This window comes from Trematomus bernacchii, unplaced genomic scaffold (genome assembly GCF_902827165.1).
Source record: "Trematomus bernacchii unplaced genomic scaffold, fTreBer1.1, whole genome shotgun sequence".
Taxonomy (NCBI): Eukaryota; Metazoa; Chordata; class Actinopteri; order Perciformes; family Nototheniidae; genus Trematomus; species Trematomus bernacchii.
In genome coordinates, this window is record NW_022987973.1 from 12,235,315 (window position 1) to 12,257,176 (window position 21,862).

The window sequence follows — 21,862 nt, forward strand, 5'->3', positions numbered from 1 at the left end:
CTTGATACTTGTAGGTCAAGACTTGAGACTTGCTCATGACTTGCACATGTAGGACTTACTCCCACCTCTGGTAACTACTCGTGACACATTCTGACCAGGGGCATAAAATAACACAAAAAAGGAAGAAAAAGGAACGCATGACTCATAATATCAATCAGAAAATATTGTGCCTCGCTACATCAAAACAATGTTTTTGTAATCAACTTAAAACAAATGGACTTGCTATAGTGACCTCGGGCCGGGGCCTCCTTGGCTTGGACCCAGAAAATCTCAGGGTCCAGGCTTTAACTTTTAGATAAGGCAGCCTTGACCAAACAGGCATGATCAGCATCATAATTATGATAATATTCAAGTGTAGTTAAACATTTCAATGTATGGTGGCTTGGTGATTAAAGGTAGAAGATGTGGCTGGCACTGCCCCTTTAAACATCTCTCCTTCCAGTCTCGCTCTCCGGGCGGCTCTCTCTTCCCCATTTCGCTGCTTTGTTTTCATCGTCGCTCCTCTGATCATGGCTGCCCATTCTGCAGAAGAACCGTTCCCCTTCCACGGACTGCTTCCCAAAAAAGAAACTGGAGCCACGTCTTATCTCACCAGGTTCCCCGAGTACGATGGCCGAGGAGTGCTCATCGCTATCCTGGACACCGGCGTGGATCCCGGAGCCCCCGGCATGCAGGTACATCTAACCGGCAGCTGTCTCACGTTAGCTGTTAGCTAGCTGGTGGTAGCTAGCAAAGCTAAAGGCCCACATATTTCACATTATATACACACAATAACTATGAAAACAAACTTCATGTGTGTTATAACAACCAAATCAACACAAAACTATTGATTGCGTATGGTTCCCCTAGCTGTTAAAGTGTGTTTCGGTGCTAAACAAACATACTAACGTTATAATATGCTAGTTGACATACCTGCTAGCATGTTAGCCTGGCAGCTAACAGCTGAATATGTCCGCCTCAGTTTTCATTCAACCTCCCCACTGATTATTCATAATCTATCCTGTCACCTGGTTAACTACCGTTTGGCTGTTATGATTCGTATCTAAATTAATGTTTATATGTCATTATTAGTTGCAAAAATATAGTATGTTCGTTTAGTTTTCTGTTAGTGAGTCCTAACTACATGTTTACTGCCAAGTCACACTGGAACCTAAAGTTAGCTTAGCAGCTAGCTACACCGTTTGAAACCAGTTAATGAGTCCTTGACAGTTTCCATACAGTTTTGTCTGTTAGAAACCAGCATGTTAGGCACATCATGACACTTAATTAATAAAGGTTAACCGGAAGTTCGGCTGGAAAAATCTTACCGCTAATTTATTACACCTAAAATAATAGTAAACACACTGGTGCACAACAATCCTGTTGGCAGCTATGTGGCAACACAGAGGCAATTCACACACATTGTTGATAAATTACACTCATTTTGGGAGACTATGTTGAAATGAATGAATTCAGGGTAATGCAAAGTACTGTACATTGGAAATACACTTCATAATGTCAGTCACTGATAATTATATAACCGAGATCCCAAGAAGGCAATGTCAATAAAGACAAAAAAACCCTACTGTGGAGCAATAGTTAGATATTATAAGATACATTTATAATATGGAAAACTGAATTGAAGAAATTAATGATTTATGGCCTTACTGAAATATACATTTCAAGATACTGGATATGAAAATGCCTGTATTTGAAGATGGGCACTTATAACTATGGCTGTTTATTTTGTTTTCATTTTGTAGTGTTTATTTGTGTTTTATTTTCCATCTTAATAAAGTGTATACACTAACTTTGTATTGCATTCTATACATTACATTTCATCTAGTTTGCCCTTTTATCCAAAACCACTTGCAATAAGTGCAATCAACCAATTACATCAATCTTTTTATTTTTAAACACGTCACCTTGCTTCACTGATACTTTAAATGCCAGAATCTGAACTTAACCCCTTCTTAAACACATACGTATAAAGGGGTATGGGCAAAGCATTTGAAGTTTCTTCACTATAAGGAATGGTTTGAGCATTACTCAGTCAAGTTAAAAATCATCACTGCTTCTTTTAGGTCACAACTGAAGGGAAGCCAAAGATTGTCGACATCATCGATACAACAGGCAGCGGTGACGTGAATATGACCACGTTGGCAGAACCTAAAGATGGGACAATCACTGGCCTCTCTGGTACAACACTTAAGGTTAGTACAAAGAGTAATAAAAGGATAACCCATATGTTACATAGGAAATAGTCCCTTTTTTTAAATGTAACTTTATTTGCCTATATCATAACAACTACATTTTTTGTATTATTCTTGTGTATAGTCTCACACTGTGTCTTTCTATGTCTTCCAGATCCCACCTTCCTGGGTCAATCCATCAGGGAAGTATCGCATTGGAGTTAAAAATGGCTATGAGTTCTTCCCTAAGGCTCTAAAAGAAAGAATACAGGTAGGAACACATGACAATAGTGTTCTACCATGTCTGTCATAGTATTTTGCAACATTGTGATTGGGCACATAGCATCTCTCCTTTGCAGTGGTACTACTATATGTGACCTGCTCTATCGAAATCAGTCGCATTGACCCGAAGACACATTTTGAGTTGTATACACTGTTGGAAAGAGGAGATTCCTGGCTTTCTAATGATATCAAGATTTTTGTTGTACTCCAAATATTAAGCAAAATACGTCACATTATATAATGACTGTCACCGAGTCATCATTTTGAGAAAAAGGCCTTCAAAGTTTCCTCTTCTCTGGAATCCATCGATCTGATTGATTATTAGCGGAGCAAATGATCAAAATAGTCCGGAGGGAAAATATTTCCGTTTGGATTACTGGTCTGGGGGAAGCTCGCGAGTGTGTGTGTGTATGTGTGTGTGTGTGTTTGTGTATTTTTGCGTTTGTGTATATTGTGTTTGTTTCCCGGGGAAAACACTCACGAGAAACACCGGCTGTTGTTATGCTTGCTGTGACGTTAAGTTACTCCGTTCTCCGCTTGTAAATATGCCGTTACAAGCTTCATAGTTGTATTTATCATCTAAATTTGCCGAAACAAGTTTAATATTCTGAAAGCCAAGACTTTGTTTAATTGAAATCAGATGAAAACAAACTGTAACGGACCCTGCCGTGTTATCTATGATTACTATACCTTACATTCATAATTTCAGCCGGAGGGAGGGGGAGCCGCGCTACGGAACAGCAGATTGCGATTGAGAGGTGCCTGTCATCTTCCCTTTACAAGCTTCACAAATGTATTTATCGTGTGATTTTGGAAATAAAAGTTTCATATTCTGAAAGCCAAGACTTTGTTTATTTAAAATCAAACGGAACCCCGAAAAAAATAGTTTTTTCCGCAAATCCACGTTTATTTTGAAATGAGCCGTTGCGACTTCCGACTGATTTCGATAGAGCGGGTCACATATATATTTTTACTTAGGGTAGTCAAACAAAGTGCATGTTTTCAGAATCCTGTAGATGAAATTAATGAAAATGCATTTGCTTGCCATCCTCTGTGGTTGTTTTATTGCACTTATGTTGTACTTTCGTCTACTAGAAAGAGCGAAAGGAGAAGTTGTGGGACCCACCACACCGAGCAGCACTAGCTGAGGTCTCACGCAAAACCGAAGAGTTTGACCTCGCTCACCCAACACCCTCACAGGTCAGACCTACACCATTTTGAGTTCTTTGTGAATTAGTCTGTGTCAATGCAGTTTCTAGTCACAGTAATTTGGTGTTTCCTAATCTTATTTCTATACTGTCTCTTTCCAATGTATCCTTGGTTCCTCTCTAGATGGAGAAGTTGCAGAAAGAAGAGCTGCAGAGTCAGTCAGAGCTGCTGGCTTCACTAGAAAAGAAGTACAGTGACCCTGGTCCTGTATATGACTGTGTGCTTTGGCATGACGGATTCACATGGAGGTAAACCCTATCAACATTTTTCCTTTGCATACATTTATTTTTACCATTCCTCTTCACTTCATACTATTCCTTACATATTTTTCCTTCACATTGTCTGTTCCTATTTGTTCTCTTTAGGGCTGTGGTTGACACTTCAGAGAGTGGAGACCTGCCCCAGTGCACAGTGCTGAGCCCCTACAAAGAGTCGCAAGAGTATGCCACGTTGGGAAATGCTGAGATGCTTAACTACTCTGTTAATATTTATGATGAGGGAAACACACTCTGCATCGTCACCAGTGGAGGTGAGATATATCCCAAAGCACGTAGTCCATCTCTTAAAGGATGCCATCATATAATTCAGTCACAAAAGGATTCTCAGTGTAACAGTCACTCATTGCAGTTTCACCACTTGAGGCTGCATAATCGATTTAATTTTACTCGGTGTATTCTCTAGTCTAACTTGCTTATTTTCTTTTTTAAAGGGGCTCATGGGACACACGTGGCAAGCATCGCAGCAGGTTACTTCCCAGAGGATCCTGAGCGCAACGGCGTGTCCCCCGGAGCCCAAATCCTGGCTATTAAGATTGGAGACACCCGCCTCAGCACAATGGAAACAGGCACTGGACTCATCCGCGCGGTATAATGCCCAGACAAATATAAACAAACTACCCTTTTTTCCTCTTCTTTCAGCCTTTAATTTTCTCTCTCTCTTCTCACTCAAAGATGATTGAAGTCATCAACTACAAGTGTGACCTGGTTAACTACAGCTACGGGGAAGCCACCCACTGGCCTAATACAGGGTATGTATTGCAGCAGGGGTTGTGATTGTGTGGGTTTGTTTTGTGTGGAACACTTTCACTGATTTGTGTCAATTTCTCTCCCAGGAGGATTTGTGAGGTGATCACAGAGGCTGTGCAGAAGCACAATGTGATATTTGTTTCAAGTGCAGGAAACAACGGTCCGTGCCTTTCCACGGTCGGCTGCCCAGGAGGAACCACCAGCAGTGTCATAGGTACGCAGTCAAACATAGTTTCGCCTGTTTAACTGTGTTCAAGATGGCTTTTTATTATTTACAGTAGAAAAGACACATAAACAACACACTGGCCATGATTCCTACAGCTAAAATAATTAGCAGTTTGCTTTATCATGGAATTTCCAAAATCCCTTTTATGGTAAAAAAAATAATAGAAGAAAGAACATTGCGTAGCCAAATTATTTATGTATTAATGTTATTTACATGTTAATTCCTGCCCCCTTCCTCTCTGTAGGAGTTGGAGCATATGTGACTCCAGACATGATGGTGGCCGAGTATTCCCTGAGAGAGAAGCTGCCTCCCAACCAGTACACCTGGTCATCAAGGGGCCCCAGCACAGACGGGGCCCTGGGGGTCAGCATCAGTGCCCCAGGCGGGGCCATTGCATCTGTACCCAACTGGACACTTCGTGGTACACAGCTAATGAACGGCACTTCCATGTCGTCCCCTAATGCCTGTGGCGGCATCGCACTCATCCTCTCAGGTGCGTCCAGGATCATGGACTCATAATAGACGTGGGACTATATTGCATGTATGGAAGATCCACCAAAATGTAAATCTGATGCTAATGTGTGTGTTTTTTTGTGATTTAAAGGATTAAAGCAGAATGGTATCCCTCCCTCTGTTCCTGCGGTGAGGAGGGCGCTGGAGCACACAGCTTTGAAGATCGATGACATCGAGGTGTTTGCACAAGGCCATGGAATAATCCAGGTAACTCTTTTGTGGCTTGTAACAGTCTTAGCATCATCATCATAAGTATTCTGCTGTTTCCTAACATGTTTCTGTGTGCCTTCCTGTAATCTGCTCTCAGGTGGATAAGGCTTTAGACTACCTCACTCAACACGCCTCTTTACCCACAAGCCAACTAGGCTTCTCAGTAAGTGTGGGATCACAGAGAGGCATCTACCTCAGGGACCCAGCCCATGTTCTCGCACCTTCAGATCACGGAGTAGGAATTGAACCAATCTTCCCAGAAAACACAGGTTTCTGTATATTTGCTTTCACACGCATTACATTTAAAGCTTCTTTTGTTCTTCTTTTAATTTGTTTTTATCTTTTAAACAATCTGTATTCTTCTAACGTCCACCACAGGGAACCCTGAGCGAATCTCCTTGCAGCTACACTTAGCGCTGACATGTGCCGCCCCGTGGGTCCAGTGCCCCACCCATCTAGAGCTGATGAACCAGTGTCGCCATGTGAACGTCCGCGTCGATCCTGTGGGGCTGAGAGAGGGAGTGCACTACACAGAGGTAGGGAGAAGAAAGAGAGAAGAAAGAAAAAGCCTTACTGTTTCTGTGTGTATTAATGTGAAACTGATCGCTTTGATTGTTTTTTTCTGTGTTTAGGTGTGTGGGTATGATACATCAGCACCTAGCTGTGGACCTCTTTTCAGAGTCCCAATCACAGTTATAATCCCTGCCAAGTGAGTTCTTTCAGCATATTTATTCTCTTAGAGGTGTGTTTGTGTCTGACAACTTTCTCCCTTGACCTCACAGAGTGACAGATAGTCGTAATCCAGAGGTGTGTTTCACAGACGTGCACTTCAGACCGGGTCAGATCAGACGCCACTTCATCACTGTTCCTCAGGGAGCCTCCTGGGCAGGTCGGTACACCTTGTGCCTTACATTTAATTCAATAACCTTTATCTTTTTAAATATTAGTACAAGTGACTTGAAATCACTTTCCATTCATCCTTTTGTCATCCTCCACATTCTCTCTTGTCACCGTTCTGCTGTTTCTCACCTCTCAATCCCCATCTCCCTCCTGCAGAGATCACGCTGACCTCTCATTCGGGAGACGTGTCCTCAAAGTTTGTTCTCCATGCGGTGCACCTGGTCAAACAGAAGGCGTACCGAGCTAATGAATTCTACAAGTTCTCCTCACTGTTGGAAAGGGGCTCACTAATTGAAGCTTTCCCTGTGCTGGTACGTATATTAAGTTACAAATGTACTTTCATATATCTGGGGTTTTACACAAAGTCATTTTGTGTGTGTGTATTGCAGCTAAAAGAAAAGTGCTTTGAATGTAGTGACTTATTATTTGGTAAATGCATACAAAAATCGCAAAACTACTTATTAATTATTTCTGCATCTCCTCTCCAGTCTGGCAGGATAGTAGAGTTTTGTATTGCACGCTGGTGGGCAAGCCTGGGAGACGTCACCGTGGACTACAGCATCTCGTTCCATGGACTCCACACTTCCCCTTCACCCCTGCACATAGTAAGTAGAGAGAGAGAGAGAGCGAAACAGAACAGAAATACACATCAGCATTGCTCACAAATAACCCTCGCATTGTCAGTTCCCTGTTTGTAACTCTGATTTGTCTCTTCCCAGAATGCCTCGGAGGGAGTGACGAGTTTTGATGTGTCGTCACCTCTGAGGTACGAGGAGGTGTCCCCCACTATCACCCTTAAGTCCTGGGTTCAGCCTCTCAGGTAATGTCAGACTCACTCGTGTAGATTGTGTTGTTCCACATCAGTGCAGTTGTTTCATCCTTCTTCTTCTTCTTGTTGTTGTTATAGGCCCTTAAATTCAAAGATAAAAGCCCTGGGATTGAGGGACGTTCTGCCAAACAACAGACAACTCTATGAGATTGTCCTCACCTATAGCTTTCACCAGGTACTGCCAACACCATCTGCACTTTCTATGAAAGGAAATGTTGATTTTGTTTTTTATGTGTGTAAATAATCTTCTTTTGCTCTGGTCTCAGCCGAAGAGTGGAGAGGTCACCCCCAGCTGTCCCATGCTGTGTGAGCTGCTGTATGAGTCTGAGTTTGACAGTCAGCTCTGGATGCTATACGACCAGAACAAGAGACTACTGGGCTCTGGGGATGCCTACCCACACCAGGTACCATAGACCCATTAAGAGCTAACATTACATGCTTTTTCGTATGTTGCACACAATGAGCTAACGCATCTCCCCCCCTGTCTCTTTAACTCCTCCAGTATTCTCTGAAGCTGGAAAAGGGGGACTACACCGTGCGTCTGCAGGTCCGCCACGAGCAGTCCAGTGAGCTGGAGCGCCTTAAGGACCTTCCGTTTGTGGTGTCCCACCGTCTGTCCACCACTCTCAGTCTGGATGTCTACGAGTCGCACCGCGCTGCCCTCATGGCCAAGAAGAAGGCAAACTCTCTCACCCTCTGCCCGGGCGCCACTCAGCCCTTCTACATCACAGCTCTGCCAGACGACAAGTGAGTCAATTTGACCAGGGACTTGTATTAACATATCCACAGTCATTCTGAGGAACAAGCAGCTTTGACCACAGTAGATCCTTTCAGACTCTACAGCAGATGGAGCAGAGATTAAGATGTTCCTCTGTTAACAGAATACAATTTAATCCATCATCTAAACACAATGAATAAATATTTCAGTATTTTTTTTGTAATATTGTGATCAAATGTATTTAATGTTCCTGACTTTTTATTTTCTTTCTCCCCTTTGTTGCTTCTCTCCTTTTTCTTTTCCAGGGTCCCAAAGGGGACGAGTCCAGGATGCTATCTTTCAGGTTCTCTGGTTGTTCCCAAGAGCGAGTATGGCAAGAAAGCAGTGAGTTGTCTTTTTGTTGTTACCCTCTGTCCTCCAGAGCAGTCATCATCCTCCCTCCAGGGATCTAAAGTCACGGTAGCTTTCAGTCTACACTAGATACTTCACAAACGAACACAGTACATATCTGGGTCAATCCTTTCGCATGAAAATCTCAAATACACTAATTTCATGTGTAATGCCCCAAGTACTTGTGGTCCTGAGGATCGAAAGGAAGATCATTGCTCCAATACTTGTTGCTTTACAATTTTTGTAGGTTTTGTATGGCTTCTGTCATCGCCTTTAGACCTGGTCGGAGTCTGGTGCTCTGGTGCTGCTTGAATTGGTTGATAACCTCTTAGTTGGTGCATACCATTTTCATTTTTTATTTTCCTCTCATTTGCCTTTGTCTGCGCTTCTGCTGTGAGCACCTCTGTCAGATCTCCACTTACTGGTTCTGGCTGTTTATTGGCTCATTTGGATCGCAGATTAATAATAACATTCAAAGCTGCTAACCTGATCAAATGACTCTGATGCTTATAGACCTTGTTTTTATAATTTGTAAATGATATAAATATTAGTGAGGAATGATACAAACAACCAGAAGGTCTGTCTAAAGTGATCAGTAGTTTCTAATGGAAGTACATATATGATACCAGACATTTTTAGTGAAATATTAGTTTGAAGGGAATAGCACAAATGGAAAATGTTCTCTGATGTCTGCAGTACAATGGCAAATGTGTTTTCTTCTTGAGCTTATTCTCACTAACTGTACGGGCTTGCAGGTGCTCCTCTTTACTGAGCTAAATGTCGCACATCTCTGAATACTTTAGTTTGAACAGCTTTGATGGTCTTGACTGACTCCTATACGCAAAGATCTTCTTGTCAAGCACCTATTAACAAATTGTGATCAATGTTTCTATATATTGTTTCAATTTGCGTTTTTATTGTTTGAGTGTCTTGCACACATGAATTTCACTTGATGTAAAATATTCACTGTGAACCCACATCACATTTGACTTTAGTTTTCAGTCCTGAGTGAAGATACAGTGCTTATTTAGCAGATGTAAGAAAAACAAGTTGAAATCAGAGTGTCAACATCAAGTACACCGCTGTTTACGTCTGTAGCATTTAGAAGAGTACGACAGGTAGGTGGATTAGACTCCTGAGGATGAAAGATAAAACATGAAGAAAGAGAGAATCCTTTTTTGGTTTGTTTGTGTTGTTCTTTTCCTTACTGTGTGTTATTCTGACCACCAGGGGCAGGCCTCTGCAAAACGACAAGGGAAGTTTAAAAAGGTACTGGATGAGCTAGAAACACTGTACAACGTCCACTGCTCTCCTACAACAGATGGAGCTTATTGCTTAAAGGGGATTTCTTCTATCTTCATTAATTATACCAAATCATGTCATAATTGCTGTAGTGAAATATGCACAAGCTAGCCTTAGTGGGTATTTATTTTGATATAGAGTAGTTAACGTTTTCTGGTGGTCGGTAGAGCTTAATATTATATCTTTAAATATGAACATCAATTGATCATGACACTTTTTAAGCTTGTATAACTGGGAATGAAACATACTTTGCTTAGCTGATTTAAAAAGGAGATGGAGTCTCAGAACATTGGCAGGAAGAGTTTACAGTAGTAGAGGAGGTCATTCATTATATTCAATCAGGTATTTTTTCTGACGGAACCATTTGTTTGTGTCTTCGTACAGGATGTCGTTCCAATCGTGTACCACTTAATTCCTGCTCCCAACAAAACAAAGAACGGAGGGAAGGAGAAGGACAAGGAAGCAGACAAAGAGAAGGACGTGAAGGAGGAGTTTGCAGAAGCTATGAGAGACATGAAGATTCAGTGGATGACAAAGTGTGTACAGTTACTCTTCTGCCTTGTTCACATATTGCTCGCTTTTCTTTTAAATTCTCAGTTAACCATCTGTCATCCTCCCTCTCCTCTGTTCAGGTTGGACACCAGCGCCATCTATGATGAATTGAGGGAAAACTACCTAGATTACCTCCCCCTGCACGTGCAAAGACTGCACCAGCTGGACTCTGAAAAGGTGAGGGCAGGAATATAAGATGAAATGGACGAAGCTTTAACCAGATTAAACCTCCGGCGCATTTCATTATTTTCTCTTAACACAGCAACTTCCTCTGCTCACATGTTCTCCTTGTGTTCTGGTTCAGGAGCGCGCCAAACGTCTGAAGGAGGTTGTGTCTGCTGCCGACATCGTCATCTCCCACATCGACCAGACGGCCCTGGCTGTTTACCTCACCTTGAAGACTGACCCTCGGCCTGATGCCGCCACAATCAAGACGTATGTCACACAAAATAAAAATATATAATAGAAACTAGGGATGGAAATGAATATTGGAAATGATTCAGGTATTCGATTATGAGTCACGGATATCTTTTGTTCTGTAGTCTACGTTAGTTCCGTTTTCCTGGGGTCGAGTATTCGAAAAATAAATGTGCCTTCAAATTCCCATCCCTAGTACAAACTTCTTTAGAGACTTTTACCAAGGCACACTCAATTGATATAATTGATGCAGCAGAATAAGAGAGTTAACCACACAAAAAGGAAATGACCATACCCCATTGAACATAACTCTGAATGCATTGAACATGACTCACTTGTATCTTACCTGGTATACAACATCAACTCAAAGACACAGTAGCAGGAAATGTAGCCGAAGTGGTAAGCATATTCACCAAATGATAAAGTTAGTTTGTATTTGATTTACAATAACTGCACATGTCAAAGTGGCACTGTGGAGCTTTTGAAAGGGCGGCAAAAGTTGAAATCACAAGCCCTTTACACATTTCTCTGCTGTAATGCTCTCAGTTGTTGTGTACAGCCAGCGTATGGATGTTTAAGTTAGCAAAACATAAGGAAGATCTTGCTAAGTTGTTTTTGGGGCAAGGTTGCTCACCTCTGCTATTACTCACTGTAGAAAGCTCACTGAACTGCTGAACCTACTCCTGACCTTTCTCTACCCTCTGTTTCAGGGACATGGAGAAGCAGAAGTCCTCTCTGCTGGACGCTCTGTGCAGGAAGGGCTGCGCTCAGGCCGACCAGCTCCTGCTGCCCCCCCCGCCGCAGGAGGGGGCCGCTGCAGTCTCCACGGGAACACCACCACCACCACCACCACCACCACCACCAGCAGCAGCAGTAGAAGAAGAAGAAGAAGAAGAGGGGATACTGGAACAGGTGGCCAGCAGCTCTGATGACACAGTGTACTGCGTGGTGAAAGCGTTGACAGAAACGTTTTGGGAGGTGCAGAAGTGGGCGGAGCTAACTGACTCCAAGGTGAGCCAAATGTTCTTGGAAAATTAAGAAGAGGCCAAAGTCTTTCGAAAGAGGGTTGTTAAGTTGGTTAACTGTTCGAAGTATAAACATTTGATGTTAGATAGATAGATAGATATATACTTTATTAATCCTACATTGGGAAATTATTTTGTTACAGGACCAGTGTGCTCAACAATAAAATACAAATACTTAAAAAAGTGGAATAGAGTTAACAATTAAACATCAAATCAAAATGAAAAATAGTAAATCAAATATAAACAATGTTATCTGCCATTGTTATGGTCTACTTTGCAACGTACCTGTTCTGTCTGTTACACAAAGTTCACTAGTTCCTACTGGAGACACACATTTTCTATACACAAAATAAGTCAAAAAACGGTTAAATAATGTTGTCTAAAACCTTGCTTTCAGTCTTTTTATTGGATTTCAATGCAATTATGATAAAAAGAATATTAGCAGATCCATTATTTTTGTATCATTCCCTTACCTGTGATTTGTTTATTCTATAGCGTTGTGTAATTAGTTATAAGGTAAACACGTTCTACCTAAGTAATGTGCCTTCCCTCTGTTTCTCTCCTGTTGATGTGATTTCTATACATTTCAAGCTTATACCATTTTTTTTGTCTTTCATCTTTGCCACTCTTCAGGTGTTGATGTTTTCATACAAACACGCTCTTGTGAACAAGATGTACGGCCGAGCTTTAAAATATGCCTCAAAGATGGTGGAGGAGAAGCCCAGCAAAGACAACATGAAGAACTGCATCCAGGTACGAGAGCAGGGAGGGCCGCTAATGAGATACTCAATATGTTTGGCTGCACTGTCTCCAAAGATAATAAAAAAACAGTGGTGATTTATTGTAATCGGTCAGCTTTGTTCCTCTGTACTGACTTCTCTCTTTGTTTTCCAGCTGATGCGACACCTCCGATGGAGCCACTGCGCCACCTTCAGTGAGAACTGGCTCCCTGTCATGTACCCCGCAGAATACACAGCTTTCTAGGCACAGACGCACATGCATGCACCAGCAGCACAGTCCATTACATGGTAACTTGAATATCATGCCCCTCAGGGTCACATGGTCTATGCATCTGGGTTTTCAAATATAGATGTAGAGGGACACCTAAATGAAGGATAACGGAGTGTGAACGGTTAGAGGCACTCGACACCTTATAAGGCGAGAGGGGATCACGCTCGTCCTGTCTTTAAATGTCTTGTCATCACAGACAAAACAAATCATTCAGTTTATATTTTTTAAATGTTTTAAACCGTTGCCAAGGCTTGATGATACCGTAGCTCGGTGCTTTCTGAGTTGGCTGTTGTCCTTTTTATTTTGGTGTCAGATACACATTTAGAGGCTTTCACATCCCGCTCGTCGTCAGCTCACCGCACTCCATATCACATAGGTAACCTCATTCACTGCATATCACATAGGTCACCTCGTTCTCTCATGTAAATATTGAAAAAGGCCAGTGCGGACTCCAGGGACGCACTCGAAGCCTTTTACAGAAGAAAATAAAGAAATGACGATCTACTCACTTTCAAAATGGACAGCAGAAAAACTGGCCGTTATGATACTTAGAAGACAGGAGGACTTGCTGCTGCACGATGTTCGGACATACGAGGTCACACACAGTCTGACCTATCCCTGAAATAAAAGGGAGTCAGAACTTGAACACTTCTTCTTTTGTTTTTTGACTGTTTCAGCCAGGCCTGGTTGATAAAGTTGTCTCGTCTGTCTCTTTAGGCTCTCACTTGAGTACACAACACAATATTAAGGGTGCCTTTCTACATGTACCTTACCCTTTTTTTCAGTTGAGATAAAAACAGTGCAAGGCTGCAGAATCAGTAGCGTCTGCAAACAATAATTTTACCCATCATCCTTTGTTGTCAAATGTGTTTTTAAACTCATCTATCTGCAGTATGCCGTGCCCGTGCAGGCCGTCAGTGACTTGTCAGCCAATAGGAAGCCACAAACACTTTCAGGGCATCATATGTGTGTGCCCCCCCCACTCCATACTGCAGGTACCTGAGCAGCACATTTGAAAAACTTTATTTACAGACCTCACTCGCATCACAAATGCAGTTTAGAGAGAGCGGAAGGATGTCCACATTTCAATGTAAAATGTTCACGCAGTATTAGATGTTTTTCTGCAGCATTCACAATGTTGCACTTGTACACAGTGTCATAAAATAATGTACATACACACATAACGTAAACAAATATAAAAATGCAATAGGTATATACAACAAATATTATTCTAATTGATGTATTTTGCATATATGCATGTCTTCTAAGGTGTAAGAAGGAACAATGGTTTGTTTGGATGCAGATTTTAGTTTGTTTCAATTAGAAAGGTTTTTAAACATGATTCTGATGATAATCCACTGTTTGTTGTTTTCATGAGTGTGTGTTTGTGAATGACTGTGTTACTTGTGAGCATATCTTTGTGTACATGAACATGTTCTCCCTACAGAACTGATGGTAGCCAATAGGAGGAGGTTAAGCATGGATTTGTTTTTTGTTTGTTCTCTGATACCTTATTTACTTAAAAGGACTGTGCCAGTGGTTTTGTATGTTTTATTAGCTTTTAAAAAAATATATGGCTAGCAATTTAACACAGGAATTTTTGTTATGTTTAATGGGTTTTCTCAACCAACTGTTTCTTTTAGGAGACTTTTCAAACTCTCATAGTGAACACCAAGTCTGCATTAAAGGCCCTTAAACAACATTTCTCCATCTATTTACCATGAACAGTGGGGTTTTACATAAAGATAAAACATTTCTGGCAAATTCAGAAATTGTTTATTTCACGAGAGCTTTCTGTTTGTTCTACCTCACTGGGTTTAGGTTCGACAGGCAATGTAGAACCTAATGTCACAGAGACGTGTATATAATGGGAGAATTTTTTTTATCTGCCAAGTACAAAACTGCACCTCATACGCTTGCAAATGGTAAGGCTTAAATGAATCTTAGGCGAGGCAAAACTCGCAGAAAAACTCATCAATCAGGTTACTAATAAGGACACACTGCTGTTAGTTTTCACTTGTGACCAATTTGTAGACAATTTGTGACCTTTTTTTGCATGTGGATCTGTAAAAACAAAAAGTGATTTTCTGTCTGTAGTGTTACCAGTTTAACCAAAGAATGACTGCCCCATGTTAAGTTGGTTTAAATACACACAAAGGCAAAAACAATTATACAATTGGACAATAGGAGGAAATCGACTTGCCCTAAAACCACCCAGTCTGAGAACCACTCGTCTTCTACATGTAACAACTCTAAATAACATTTGATGACCTCACGTGAAAGATGCATACTGTAAATGCAGACATTTGAAAGCCAAGGCCTTTCATTCTCATTGGAGTAAACAATCTCTTCTGAGATGATGTTAACTGTACTAACTATAAACACACAGCAGGTGGCGCAGCCCATGTTGCCCCCGGGTTAACGACACAGTCTTACAACTTGTGTTTCTGTTTTTAGCCGGGGCTCGCAGACACTTTCTGCAGCAGCGCCAGCACCTCTGAGTGCGCAGGGCTTACTGAAGTCAGTTGGGGTTAACAGAATTTGTGCTTATTGTTTTTACTTTTTTGCACCTTTTGTTTTCTCTTCGTCCTTTTTTCTCCTTTTTCACATGTTTGGCTAATGCAGATGTTACCTTCAGGACTCTCCTGTCTAAAGTACTTTGCCAATAACAGTCTCTCTCAAAAATGGCCTTAACTTTCACCGCAGGACTGAACCGTCCATTACTCTTTATCTGTTGCTTTCACTCTGCTGGTGTCAGGAAAGACTTCTTCTGGAAGTTGAGTGTTTATAATTGTAGTCATAAAATGTAGTAAATGCCAATATTTTACAGAATGTTATGAAATAAGGTTGTATGATCTTAGTATAATTTTATACCCCTTCTTCCTTGACTACATGGGAAACACACAAGCTACTGTCACACTATTTTATTGTCACATGGAAATAAGTCACATACAAGGAACACAACACTGAATAAAAAGGATTTGTGCTCTAGTCATCACTTGCCTGTATAAACGATTTTCAGCAGTGTTTCTGTTGTGTTTTTAGGTGAGCGATATTACTTTTCATTGCATTCTAAATAAGAAACAGCCAGATGGACCTTTTCTAGAAAGGAACAATTCCATTTTTTTTTCTGTATTTATATATGTTTAAAAAGATATTAACAATTCACATGCAAACAATTACAGGACATTTCATAACTGATACAACCATGAAGCAAACTCTTTTAATTGTTTTGACTTTAAAATATCCCACAACCCAACCCGACACATTCAAATGTGTTTGTTTCAAAGCAATCTAAAATTTAAAATATTAAGGATACCGTCACATCAAAAATAGAGAAGTCAATATATTGGAACAACTCACAAACTGGAAAATGACAGAAATCAAGCATTTTTTCTTGGAAATATGTTTTTTTTTCCTCTTCACAGACACATAATGGAATTGATTTGAATAAACTTTACTCAGACCTTATGTTTATCAGTTTTGACCTTATCAGGTTATACATGGTGTTCTTAAGGTTGTATATATGGTATTAGACCGGGATGACGTGTAGTAAAAAGTGCAAGTGTCCAGGAGCTGCAACTAAACACACAGATTATGAGATAATTGGCCAAAGTGTAAACATGTAAAAACCTAATTTGATCATTAAAATGTATCCAGGTCAATTATAACTCAACAGAACTAATTCAGTTTAATATGAAGAGATTAAATGTGTAAACCCTGACCTCGCCTTCTCCAATACTGATCAAAACCGACACTCTTATTTAATGATATTTAATATAAAATAGTAATCATTATTCAAAAGATTACAGGAAACACTAAAAGGAAACAAGTTATGCAGGTTGAACATTTAAAGCTGTGCTGTCCAAACAATGTAAGTTGTTTTACTTACTATATTAGCTCAACTATATGCTGTGATTCTCGCCCTTCACTTCCCAAAGAATAATGCTAATAATGAAACATTCAAACAGAGGCCTGTAGGGGTCATTATGAAATCTCTCAATCTCTGCACGTTGCCATGAAGATCTTTATCTCTCCGTCTTCAACCAGCATACTCGTGTTGAAAGCTTTTTTAAAGTTCTCAGTGAAAGTCAGATCAGTCACAAACCTCACCTTGTTGGCCCAGATCAAAGTAGTTCCTGGCCTGCAGAAATGCTTCATGGTAACCAGGAGCTCATCCAGGAAGTCGTGATGGTAGACCACATCAGCTGCCAGCACGTAGTCATAGTGATGGACAGACGGAGGGTAGGAGCGCTGCAGGTCGTGTCCCCAGGACAGAGCTGCTACCTGCGGCGTGTGGCTGCAGCGGCCCCTGGTGTTCCTCATCACGTTGGCCAGTAGGTTACCTAACACCTCAGGTAGGTCTGTAGCTGTGGCTGCGGCTCCTGAGGATCCAGAAACAATAATCTGTCATCAACATGGCTACAGAAACAGTAACATATTACACACTGAGAATAACTGGATTTTCAACCTCTATTTTTATTTCCTTTTATCTAATTTTCTATATGTATTGTACACATTTTATCTAATTATTTTTATTTTAACAATTTTTCTTAGTCTTTGTTTTAGTAATTCCCTCTGAAGTAGCAATATGAATCAAGGATTTTTAACTTAGTTTCCACAAGAGTCACTTTGACCTTTTCTACTTACTTTCAAAGCACTTGTATAATATGTATTAAAACTTCCAATGCCTCCAGACCTTTTCTTTATTAAAGTTTAACCTTGAATTTGAACCTCTCACCAAGGAACGCAGCTACAATGGACAGGAGGCCAGTTCCTGCTCCGATCTCCAGGACTGTCTTGTCCACTAAATTCAACTGTTGGCGATGGGTGTCCAAGTAGTGACAGAGAGTCAGAGCCTGAGGGAAACATGACTTACAATTCAACATCTTTGAGTTCATTTTGTTGAATAACAACCTCTGAATAAAAGCAATAGCTTCTCAATAAATAGCATCCCCATAATCCAAAAGTGTATTAGGAAGTGTAAGGGTGTAGTGTCTTTCAAATTCTGGTGAATTAGTCAATATCACCATACGGTGCATTTGAGACTTCCCCATTTCCAAAAAAAAAATCTGAGATTTTCCATTGAATTTCATATTCATTGTATTAAGTATACGTTATGCTGTTAAAAATGGATGTTGGTCAAGCTCCCACACTTTTTATAAATTAAAGGTGGGGTAGGTAATTTTGGAGAAACCAGCTCGAGTGCGCTAGAATTTGAAAATACACAACCAGAAAAAATCTGCCACTTCCTTACAGAGCCCCTCCTCCAACACACACGAACGCGCACATGACCAATGAGGGCACGAGATAAGTTTGTGCACAGATGGAAGGCTGACAGGCAGGTAGGCCATCCAGTTATTTTAGCCGGGCCGGCTAAAATGATTGGTCGTACTTTTTACAGTATTACGGCTTCCACAGATGACATTTTTTGATGGATTTTTTGTCAAAGCACTTAAGATATTCATTGCTATCGGGATGTTAAGAGCTTTCCATGGAATATAACAAAAAGTGTATCTCGAGCCGGTTTCTCAAACTTACCTACCCCACCTTTAACTGCAAGTACATGAAAACAGCAAAATGTATCCACCCTGTCATGGACAAAATTCAAAGATTTAATACATTGTAATTACATAGTGATTATAAAATGTACATTTTCAGAAAGCTATAGCCTAATCCCTTTCTCAACAATATATTTCAGTTAATGGAAAAAGTATTTGGATAATAATAAAATGATGGCAAACTATTTGTACCATGTCCACCCTGTCATGGAAGGCTTGCTGACAGGGTGGACAATGGTACAAATAGTTTGCCTTAATTTAATTTGTATTCAAATACTTTTTCCATTAAAGGTAGGGTAGGTACGTTTGAGAAACCGGCTCGAGATCGCTAGAATTTGAAAATACACAACCGGAGAAAATCTGCCACTTCCTTAAAGAGCCCCTCCTCCAACACACACGAAAGCGCACATGACCAATGAGGGCACGAGATAAGTTTGTGCACAGATGGAAGGCTGACAGGCAGGTAGGCCATCCAGTTATTTTAGCCGGGCCGGCTAAAATGATTGGTCGTACTTTTTACAGTATTACGGCTTCCACAGATGACATTTTTTTATGGATTTTTTGACAATGCACTTAAGATATTCATTGCTATCGGGATGTTAAGAGCATTCCATGGAATATAACAAAAAGTGTATCTCGAGCCGGTTTCTCAAACTTACCTACACTACCTTTAACTGAAATATATTGTTGAGAAAGGGACTATAGCTTTCTGAAAATGTACATTTAATATTATTTATGGAAGGCTTTCAGACAGGGTGGACAATGACAGGGTGGACATTTTTGGCTAATATTAGCATTTAATGAGCACATGGTGGACCTTCAGTTAGCAACATGATTCCGTTAGCAAGGTTACTGTGTACTGTTTAACAAATATATTTCGAATTTCTGAAAGGTTTTTATATTAATTGACATTTCACTATGACAGAGTGGACATGTTAAGCTTGACAACATCCAACTATAATATGATTACAATTTCGAAATATAATTAAAAAAACGTACTTTGCAACTAGCCAATTTAATGTCTCAGCCTCCATTGAGGAAAGACAAAATGGTGGTAGTGATGTCACTGAAAACATCAGAGGGTTTTTTATGGGGCAGTCACCCCTTAATGACAGGGTGGACAGCAAATGTCAGGGACACATGCAAAATGTTCAATATTATTATAAAAATAGAATATACATGATCAAAATGACTCGTTTTATCAAATAACTCGTTGTGGACAATAAAACCATATAATTCTTTTTTTAAATGTAGTATGATTTAACCACTTATTACACACACTGTAGTTAGCAGAGTAGTGTGTGGGACATGCCAAAAATCACTTACATCCAATTAAAAAATAAGGTATAAAAATGAAGGAAACACATTTCAAGAGACTTATCATTGTACTGATATGTGTGTAAATGTTTGTCCATTTAGACCTCAGAGTTTCATTATTCTGCTACATTTTCATGATAACTGAGTGATTCTGATGGGGACACCAAAGTTACTTTATAGTGATATTGACCCGAATGCAAGTTTTAAAAAAAAATGTTCTCACCCCCGGCCAAACGGTGCCTGCGTAGGAGTCCAACGCCCCTTGGATGATGATCTTCTGCCCAGCGAAATAGTACACTTCTTTATCTATTCTGATGCAGAAGCAGGGAGCCCAGGCTAGTTTATATTGCTCCTTGATGTCTGATTCCTCTGGAGGATACAACAATCAGACACTTAGGACCTCTGTGGTCTCTCTGTACGAGTTTGGAAATGAATGCTTTTTATTGCTCATATTCATCTTACCTTTTTGCTCCTCTTTATCTTGGTCACCCCCATCTTCCTGCTGCACTTCTTCCTCCTCTTCCTCCTCCTCTTTCTCCTTCTCCTCCTCTTCCTCCTCTTCCTCTTCCTCCTCCTCCTCTCTTCTCTTTCCGATTATCATGTGATCATTTGCCGAAGAAATTAATGATGGCAAAGTATACATGTAGGATCCTGCTCTTGGAAAAGGACAGATAGATGGTGCTTCATTAAAAGTTGTCGTCCTCAAATTATCCTCAAAATATTTATTTCTGATACTAAATCCTAATATTTAAAATGACAACAAAATAAAACAGATTACAGGATAAACAAAAAATAAATACAGATGAATACATTATATTTGTAATAGTCACTTTTAGTTCAGCATGTCTCCCCTTCATTCTTGTATTGTAATTTAATTTATATGTTTATACCATTATTTATTAACTAACACTAGTAGTACAGCGGATAAGCACAACAATTGTGAATTTTATGAGAAAAGCATGACATTTCTAGCATAGTTAGTGCATACCATAAGGTTTATTTTCAGATGTGGAGGGAAGTCAGATTTGACCTGTGAGGACCGTGAGAGGTCAAATCCAAGACGGCCGCCAGTCTCTCGGGTCAAATGTTCAAACACGCTTAATTTTAGAACCAAACATTGTAGAAAAACATTTAAGGTGTCATATCCAACTAAATTAGGGATGCCCAATCATTTGGTGATACTTTTGGGATCGCCAGAATTCACGAAAATGCATTTAGGTGAAGATAAAGGTAGAAATTGACCAAAAATAAGCTGTCAATCAGTTGAAATTTGCAAAATTGCAAATTATTTATCGTGTGTGTGTGTGTGTGTGTGTGTGTGTGTGTGTGTGTGTGTGTGTGTGTGTGTGTGTGTGTGTGTGTGTGAAATCTGACTTCCCTCCACATCTGAAAATAAACCTTATGGTATGCACTAACTATGCTAGAAATGTCATGCTTTTCTCATAAAATGCACAATTGTTATAATATGAGAGCTTATCCGCTGTACTATAGTTGATGTGAACATAAACAAAGCATGTAAACACTCATTTTCTTAAAGATAATCTTCTGTCAGACTACATGAGAGAAACGTTTCAAAACATACTTTGCAAAGTCTTGTTATAAAACTTGATAACAAAATATCATACAACAATACCATCAAATGAAATACTGCAGAGTACGTTGAAAATATACCGTACTCCTCTTCTTACAGGGATTTTGTAAATATAGTCAAAACCTCCCTCTCAAACCCACTACCTGTGACCTTTGACCTTACCTGCTGCTGCTCTTTTTCCCAGTGAAGAATCTCAGGAGAAATCAGACTGCATCCGGAGACCTCTGACTTTGAGGTTATAGAGACTGAGCATCCTGTTGCCACACCCATCACCATCACAAGGCCACGGGGTATTTTTAGACCCTTGCAGGAGAACTCAACACAAGTAAGAGTGCACTTAGATACAAGCACACACACACACATTCACTCACACACACACTCACACACACAGACTCACAAACAACAAAGATGAGTCCGTGGGGGAGCCAAATAGAAAAGAGCTAGTGACGATGCCGAGTAGCCATTTATCTTCGCCTCCAGTGACACTTATGGACTTCTCTGCTTTTGCTTTCTGGAAATCACGATGGACTGTAACCTCATCCTGGATATCACATATAACGATATAATATGAAAGAGTGAATTATTGGCTCCTACTAAATGTCTTTTCAGCTGA

The 21,862-nt window shown here is 40.3% G+C and overlaps 2 protein-coding genes across 4 annotated transcripts; one reads left to right on the forward strand and one right to left on the reverse strand.

The window, feature by feature from the left end:
• Positions 1-443: 443 nt before the first annotated feature.
• On the forward strand, positions 444-14,482 carry tpp2 (tripeptidyl peptidase 2). Of its 2 annotated transcripts, XM_034116397.1 has the most exons (29): positions 444-674; positions 2,064-2,192; positions 2,347-2,442; positions 3,549-3,653; positions 3,786-3,910; positions 4,028-4,191; positions 4,372-4,526; positions 4,613-4,689; positions 4,774-4,901; positions 5,158-5,406; positions 5,518-5,633; positions 5,734-5,905; positions 6,015-6,172; positions 6,269-6,345; positions 6,419-6,525; positions 6,693-6,847; positions 7,025-7,141; positions 7,256-7,356; positions 7,444-7,540; positions 7,632-7,769; positions 7,868-8,112; positions 8,389-8,467; positions 9,704-9,742; positions 10,160-10,311; positions 10,408-10,504; positions 10,632-10,762; positions 11,455-11,755; positions 12,403-12,522; positions 12,664-14,482. In XM_034116397.1, exons 1-29 carry the CDS (start codon positions 510-512, stop codon positions 12,751-12,753), a joined length of 3,885 nt encoding a protein of 1,294 aa, XP_033972288.1. In that variant the 5' UTR covers positions 444-509; the 3' UTR covers positions 12,754-14,482. The 2 variants fall into 2 exon arrangements, with proteins under 2 accessions (XP_033972288.1, XP_033972289.1); XM_034116398.1 differs by lacking the exon at positions 9,704-9,742 and having other exon boundaries at positions 12,664-12,937.
• Positions 14,345-21,456, reverse strand: LOC117471416 (protein-lysine methyltransferase METTL21C). 2 transcript variants are annotated; one of them, XM_034116400.1, is made up of 5 exons: positions 21,412-21,456; positions 20,121-20,309; positions 19,882-20,027; positions 17,522-17,639; positions 14,345-17,165 (listed from the first exon to the last, which is right to left on the reverse strand). In XM_034116400.1, the coding sequence occupies exons 2-5, from the start codon at positions 20,299-20,301 to the stop codon at positions 16,780-16,782; spliced, it is 831 nt and encodes a 276-aa protein (XP_033972291.1). In that variant the 5' UTR covers positions 20,302-20,309; positions 21,412-21,456; the 3' UTR covers positions 14,345-16,779. The 2 variants fall into 2 exon arrangements, with proteins under 2 accessions (XP_033972291.1, XP_033972290.1); XM_034116399.1 differs by having other exon boundaries at positions 20,121-20,314; positions 21,412-21,439.
• Between the last annotated feature and the right edge of the window lie 406 nt (positions 21,457-21,862).